General features: G+C 36.7%; 1 protein-coding gene across 1 annotated transcript in view; it reads right to left on the reverse strand.

Moving 5' to 3' along the window:
* Nucleotides 1-7,524, reverse strand: part of LOC106869544 (leucine-rich repeat flightless-interacting protein 2) — a 199,009-nt gene that overhangs the window by 11,226 nt on the left and 180,259 nt on the right. The window contains exons 9-13 of the mRNA XM_052970940.1: nucleotides 5,904-5,950; nucleotides 4,275-4,383; nucleotides 3,041-3,120; nucleotides 1,501-1,605; nucleotides 7-40 (exon numbers count right to left, since the gene is read on the reverse strand). Of these exons, the coding sequence (XP_052826900.1) occupies nucleotides 7-40; nucleotides 1,501-1,605; nucleotides 3,041-3,120; nucleotides 4,275-4,383; nucleotides 5,904-5,950 (375 nt within the window). The remainder of the gene's footprint in view (nucleotides 1-6; nucleotides 41-1,500; nucleotides 1,606-3,040; nucleotides 3,121-4,274; nucleotides 4,384-5,903; nucleotides 5,951-7,524) is intronic.

The following is a 7,524-nucleotide window of genomic DNA, read 5'->3' on the forward strand; positions in this document are numbered from 1 at the left end:
GGTTACGTAGTTCTTCAATCTGACTTTGGGCTTCTCGCAACTGAAAATACACAACAACATAGATATATATAAACATACATATAGTGACTTAGATATAGTGCCCCTGGACTGGCTTGTGCGGGTGGCACATAAAAGACACCATTTCGAGCGTGGCCGTTTTCGTGTGGGTGACACGTAAAAGCACCCACTACACTCTGAGTGGTTGGCGTTAGGAAGGGCATCCAGCTGTAGAAACTCTGCCAAATCAGACTGGAGCCTGGTGTTGCCATCCGGTTTCACCAGTCCTCAGTCAAATCGTCCAACCCATGCTAGCATGGAAAGCGGACGTTAAACGATGATGATACACAGGATTTAATGAATAAACTCGTTTAAATTGCCAAAAAAAAAATGAAAATAACATTGACATCTCATTTTAACAGATATATTTACCAAAATAACATAAAAACATCTTGAAATACTAAAGAGTAAATTTATTCAATTAAATCGCCATTGGCTTCAATATGGCCTCTAAACGACTTTGGAATCTCCAGCTCTTCTGGACGGTCTCCGTGTTTAACTTGGTGAATGCTGCCATAATCCTTGCCTTCAGTTCATTTTTGGTGTTACAAGGAGTTTTGTTGGTGTCTCGCTCAACTGCGCCCCAAACATAACAATGAAGGGAATTGCAGTCTGGGGAGTTAGGTGGCCAGATGTTAGGGGTGATGTGGTTGCAGAAATTGTGTGACAGCCATGACTGGGTTCTCCTGCTTGTGTGACATGGTGCAGAGTCCTGTCGCCAGACATAGGGTCTCTCGGAGTGGTTGGCATTAGGAAGGGCATCCAGCTGTAGAAACTCAGCCAAATCAGGTTGGAGCCTGGTGTAGCCATCTGGTTCACCAGTCTTCAGTCAAATCGTCCAACCCATGCTAGCATGGAAAGCGGACGTTAAACGATGATGATGATGATAGTTAAAACACAGTTGTTATAGAAACAAGGTGGTGGTGTTATGATGGTTGTGTGGCCAAGATACTGTAAAAGACGTAGCTGTAAGCTGTAGAAGTGCGACACCACAGCCGCTGGACAGAGGTCATCGCAATAGTAGAATGACAGAGGGAGCCACCATAGCAGTGTGATAGAGGTAGCCACAATGACAGTGTGACAGTGATAGCCACAAATAAAAGGTTTCAGGTCCAATGCGAGCGGCAGCCACAAGTGAAGTGGGAGTTGTTTAACCCTAGGTCAACCCAGATCAAAAGTATTCCTGTTTTGATCATACCATCTTTTTTTCCTGTACCCAAGAATGTGTTATCTGTGTCCTTTTTTTTAAGATGGCAAAGTGTAATTTAAAAGAGATTGGCTGCTATTTCTAGAAGGTTGAATAGCCACTTGGAGGCTCCCGTGTTGGCTGTGATAGGCCACAGATGCAGTGTTAGTAGTAGCTATAGGAAAGGTGAGGTGAGTGCAATGTCAGGTGTAGTGAAAAAAATGATTAGCCACAGGTGAAATGTCAGATATATTTACCTCGCGTACTAGTTTCCTCTTTTCCTGCTTCAGTTCATCTTCCAACTTTTCAGAATCCTCTGCATCACTTTTATATCGTCTCACCTGAGAGTCAAGTCTGTTTACCTGAAAGACAAATTATTACAGCATTAATTTCAAGTAACCCATTTAGAAATACAACAACTTAATCCTAATATAAGCTGCAACACACAAAGGCAGTGTTTAGCTATAAGACATAATTAATTCTAGTAGTCAGACATAACAAGACATAACTAATCCCAGTATTAAGCTACAAGACATAACTAATCCTTGTACTCAGCTGCAAGAAAATTAATTCCAGTGTCAAAAAAAACCTTACCTACAGATGTGTATGAAATAATCTTTAGGTTTTTAAGTCCACCAAATTCTCTAACATGGTTGGATATGTGGGAGTTCGAACCCCAACCACAAGATATTCAGTTAGGAATCACAAGTGAGTCCCCATAATTTCAAGTGTTTGATCTATAATTTGAGCAATCAGTATAAAGCTGTGACATAACATGGCTCCTTGGATGATCAAAAATTCACTCATTTTTCATCCTATAAAAACTGCTTGGCGCATAACTCAGCCAGACAGTTTCAGCAGATGGCTTTGAGCATTCGGGCAGACCGCCTTAGGTACTCACAGAAGGCAGACTGCTAAGATCTGACCATGTTGGGCACTTAAACAGATCACCTCAAACAAAAAATGCCTTCAAACACTCATGATGGACCACAGCACAGTTCCCTCCTGCTAGTCAGTGGTTATATTATATCCACATCTTTCTTTTATAAACAGCCAACACAGTAAATCATGTCCAGCAATAAATATGTTAAAATTTAAAAGTTTGTGAGTTGCTTTGTTTATCAAACATGCAACCGGCTAGACTACAATACAACACACTCTAACAAGCAATCATGCAGCATTAGCGATAAGCATCTTTGTTATTTCTTTATTGCCCACAAGGGGCTAAACACAGAGGACAGACAAAGGGATTAAGTAGATTACATCGACCCAGTACGCAACTGGTACTTAATTTATCGACCCTGAAAGGATGAAAGGCAAAGTCGACCTCGGCAGAATTTGAACTCGGAACGTAACGGCAGAAGAAATACTGCTAAGCATTTCGCCCGGCGCAATAACATTTCTGCCAGCTCGCCGCCTTTTGTGATAAGCATCTTTGTGACAGGCCCTTACAACTGAGAAGTTAAGGTTTCTGTAGGTACCTTATAAAAATAACAGGATACAGTAGCGATAAGAGGATCACTTTACTGTTAAAGCATACAGCTTTTGATATTCAAAACTATATTCCTAACCATGTCAGGACATACATTACTGTTTCTTGAACAGCAAAGACTTTAAGAATTCAGAACCTTTCATGTGATAGGTCACTAAAACCTTAAACATGACAAACAAGTTTCCAGATGTAACAAGTACCCCACAAGCTACAGGTCACCAGCTGTGACAAATACCTGCACAGAACCACACAAACTGTAGGTCTTCAACTGAGACAAGGGCCCCACTGAAGCAAGCAATACTTACTGATCCCTCCAATGTAGCAATGTCCTGTTCGGCTTTCTGTAGTTTTAGTTTGTATTCATGAATCTGTTTGCTAGCTTCTCCTGCGAAAAATAAAGACAGATGCAATGTAGTGGTGAGCATCAACATTTTCAATTGTTTCTTGCATATAAACTACAATGTAGATGAAACACGCAGACAAAATATGCTCAGTGAATGTAGAGGATTACATACATTATGAGTATGTCTATGATAGTGAAACAAGGGCAACGAATAGAGAGGGTTCTGTGTAGTGTGATGCATGGAGGTAAAATATGAAGAGCCTATGTAGAAGACTGTGTTGTGTATGTATATGATGGTGTTTATGGTAGTGAATATACAGGACACTACATGGTGTGTAAAAGCTGTGTATTGGGTATGGTAACATGGAGAGTGACTGTAGAGGGCTACATGTGGAGTGCATGAGGTGTGATGGTATAGAGTAGTGAAACATGGACAATATATGCAGAGGATTTCCAGTGATTAGAGAGAGAAGATTGAGTTTGGTTATTAAATGTATAATATAACTACAAAAGCTGAACAAAAGTCAGTTAAAAAAAAAAAAAAAAAGAGACAGAATCAAGGGAAGATAATTAGGATTGTCTTGACAAATAAAAATGGTAAAGCTATTAAAATTGACATTACAGGATTCTGAATTGGCTGAATTTAAACTTTTGTTCTGAAAATGGCAGAATTTAAATTCTTCTTTTTTAATTCTCATCATATTGAATACATCTAAAAAATACTCCCTGCGGGATTTTTATATATATATATATATATATATATATATACACATAATTTAAGGTGTATTCCGGTAGGAGCGTATCAGAGTACAAAATAGAGCTCGTTCACCAAATAACCAGTAGTATTCCAAGTCTAGGCTTAGGCATTCATCCTGTGTATATGTGGATCTATGTTGTTTCAAAACATGTGTAGTGTTTATTAAATAGCTGTCTAAACTTACTCCTTCCTGTTGACTCTATTTATTCAATTTTCATACATATATATATATATATATATATATATATATATATATATATATATATATGAGGTGGGTTAATCATTTTACATACTTGTCTAGGTCAGATGAGATTCTCTAGCACAGTCACACTATTGTTACAGTCATTTATACATACATATATACAAGTAGAGTTAAGTTAAATAAAACACTGGATGGTCTGGACTGACCTGGGGCTAAACAACAAAAACAAAAACTTACTTTGTATTTCATAGAGTTGCATTTCTGGACCGTTTGCTTCTATCATTTGGTGATTGTCAACATTTTTCTTTGAACGTTCTTCTTCTAGGTTTTGAGTCAACTTCTTAACCTGTTTAAAAACAAAAAAATTCAGGTGAGAGTAAGAAACATTAACAAAAATGATAAAGACACTTACATAAATTTGATGTCATCCCCCGCTATCTCTCTCTCTTACAACTGAACAGGCCATCATCTTTCAAACCAGTTCAAACTATTTCTAAGTCCTCAACACATTTACATCACTTGTTTAATCTTTTCATTACCATATTTATTTTGAGGTGCTCTGTGTTTCTTTCAATTAATTTTAAATTTAACAAAGAATTTAGTAAAATAGCTTAGTTATCATTAAGCTAGTGTTAGGAACATAAATTGTGACTAAGGTTTGGTGGAAGATTTTAATTCAAAGTTTATGAAAACAAGACATTTGTACTACAGAGCCAGAGCTGGTTTCAGCTGGAGTTGTATTGAAAGGGTTAATTGCTTATTTCAACATTTGTTTCACAAGTCTTAGGATTTACACATTATGATCAAAGTAACAAAAAGTAGGTGGGAGTGGGAAGCAAAATCCCACCCTTATAAATTCTAATAGTCTTCCATTCAAAATAATCAACTCAGTTTCCATTCCCTTAAATTTAACAAGATTTTACTAGTATGTACTACTGGCATTGTATGTTATTGAGGTAACTACAGTGTGTTAATGAGGTCAGTCTTGTGTGTGTTAATGAGGTGATTTAACCCTCTAGTATTCAAACAGGCCATATCTTGCCCAAATATACTAACTGCTTTATGTTCAAACTGGTTAGATCTGGCCTCTCACACCTACTCTATGATGTCATTCTAAAAATATACATTCACATCATTAAAAATTCAAAGCTACAAGATAATGCATGATTAATTGAAAACATATGAATAAATAGGCATTACATTTGACTAAGCAATCTGAACACTAATGAGTTAAGGCATATTATTGTCAGATGCCTTTGGTATGTTTCAGCTGTTAGCAATTAAGTAATGGAGATGGGGTTGTGTGCAGGTAATTAAATTTCAGTTTATAATTTGTAGGGTAGCCTTAATATACTAACTTCACAATCTTCTAAAAGGTAAACCCTACATAACTTACTAAACTATAAAACTTGACATGACCACCAAACTACAAACTCCAAACCACCCTACAAACTATAAATCTTACCCCATCCAATGAACTTAACTCATTCTGTCCTGTTCTGATGCTTGACTCTGGTCAGCAGACATCATATAAATCTCTTCTCTTCCAACTTAAGCTGCCAACCTATTGTACGTTCATGTATCCCTTATGTCTTTATTGTTAAACAGAGCAAACACAAATTTTCCCTTGGTCAAGCAACCCAGAAATGTGAAGAGAGGAAAATCTCTCCTGGATTAGTCGCTAGTCTACAGCAAATAGCACTTCCAGAAAAATCCTCTATGTCTCTGTATAGAACACCAGCAGTCTTATAGAGACTTAACGGTTCAAAAGTCTGATTAACACCTTACTCCCTTAGTCCAATATACCTCTCCATATTCCAATATAAAGTGGTAGAAATAGAGGACCAGGTTATCAATGATACATACCTCTTCTTTTAATAATTTGTTCTCTTCCAAAATAGCAGCATTTTCCCCTGAAATTGAGAAAAAAACCCACTTTAAATTACTTTTGTGTCTCACGTTGATTTTTCACAGCAACAACAGAAGCAGCAAACAACACCAACAACATCCAAACACAAATAAGCATCAAATTTTTGGTTAGTCAACAATTGCAGGATAACTAAAAGTAAAATTTAAATAATGATTTTGTTTCTAAATATCTACCTTTTCTTCACTAATTACTCTTTCATAACTTTGTTTAGTCATGGCTTCTTTTTTTTACTTGTCGATTCTATATCTCACCTTCAACTCCATTTATCTAAACTATGGATATATTTAAGATAAACACCGTATACATTCAACCAATGGCACTTGTGATGCCATACGTAACTTAAAATGTTTTACTTTCAGTAAACATTTAACTAAAAAAATTACAACAGAAAAGAAAACTAATTTGCATCATATGTAAATCTGTGTGTGTGTGTGCTTAAGAAAAGGATCTACAACAATTAATAGATTGCTGCATCATCATCATCATTATCATGGATTAATTTCCATCTATAGTAACGCCTCGATATACAAGTTAATTTGTTTCCAGAGATTACTCGTAAAGCAGAGCAATAATTTCCCATAGTAGCAATGAAATTTTATGCTGTCATTTCACTCCATTGCTGTGTAGACACATCAGAACCAGTGTTGCCACATGTTGTGACATTGCCACACACACAAAATGGCTGTTTAACCTTTTTATATTTATTATAAAATAAATCTCATAAACTTGGGGGTCTTATAAAGTGTGCCCTAATAAAGTGAGGTATTACTGTAGTTTGTTTCAGGTAAGTTAACTTGACACAGTCCAGTTCTCTCTAGACTGTTGACAACAGCTGAAAATCACTGATGATAGAAAGAAATGAAGTGTCAAACCTGTAGACCCAGTAGTTTAGCACTACCTTAAAGCATGTGTATTAATACACACATGCATATATATACACATGTATGTACAAATATCTAAACATAAACTAGTCCAAAGAAACCAGAAAATTGCATTAACTCTGTTTCACAGAATTCCTAGAATAAGCCAAGTTGGTGACCACACCAATCTTATTTTACAAATTAAGTGCGTGTGGTCAAGTTGGTGATTGGCTTTCAGTCCACATGTAGTGATGAGCTGTAAGATCATCAAATTAATACATTTTAGAATGAAGACTGAGTAAAACAATCCAGTAAAGTAGAGAGGTTTTTTTTCTTTTGCTGATGTTGGTAATGGTGTCAGGCTTGGCTTCAGAGAAGTTTTAGAGATAAAGTGGATACAGAATCTTGTCAAGCGAAAACTTGGATATACAATGCCATATTTAACTCTGATCCCAACATTACTTCTGATTTGGAGTACAGAGAAAATATTGTTCACAGACATGCCACACCTGAAGTTGCTCGTAAAAGCCAGACACGTTATATCTAAAGCTGCTTGTAACTCAGACATGTCGCTTCTAAAGTTGCTTGTAACAGCCAGGCATGTCACTTCTAAAGTTGCTTGTAACAACCAGGCATGTCGCTTCTAATGTTGCTTGTAACAGTCAGGCATGTCACTTCTAAAGTTGCTTGTAACAGA

This window comes from Octopus bimaculoides, chromosome 9 (assembly GCF_001194135.2).
Source record: "Octopus bimaculoides isolate UCB-OBI-ISO-001 chromosome 9, ASM119413v2, whole genome shotgun sequence".
NCBI classification, from domain to species: Eukaryota; Metazoa; Mollusca; class Cephalopoda; order Octopoda; family Octopodidae; genus Octopus; species Octopus bimaculoides.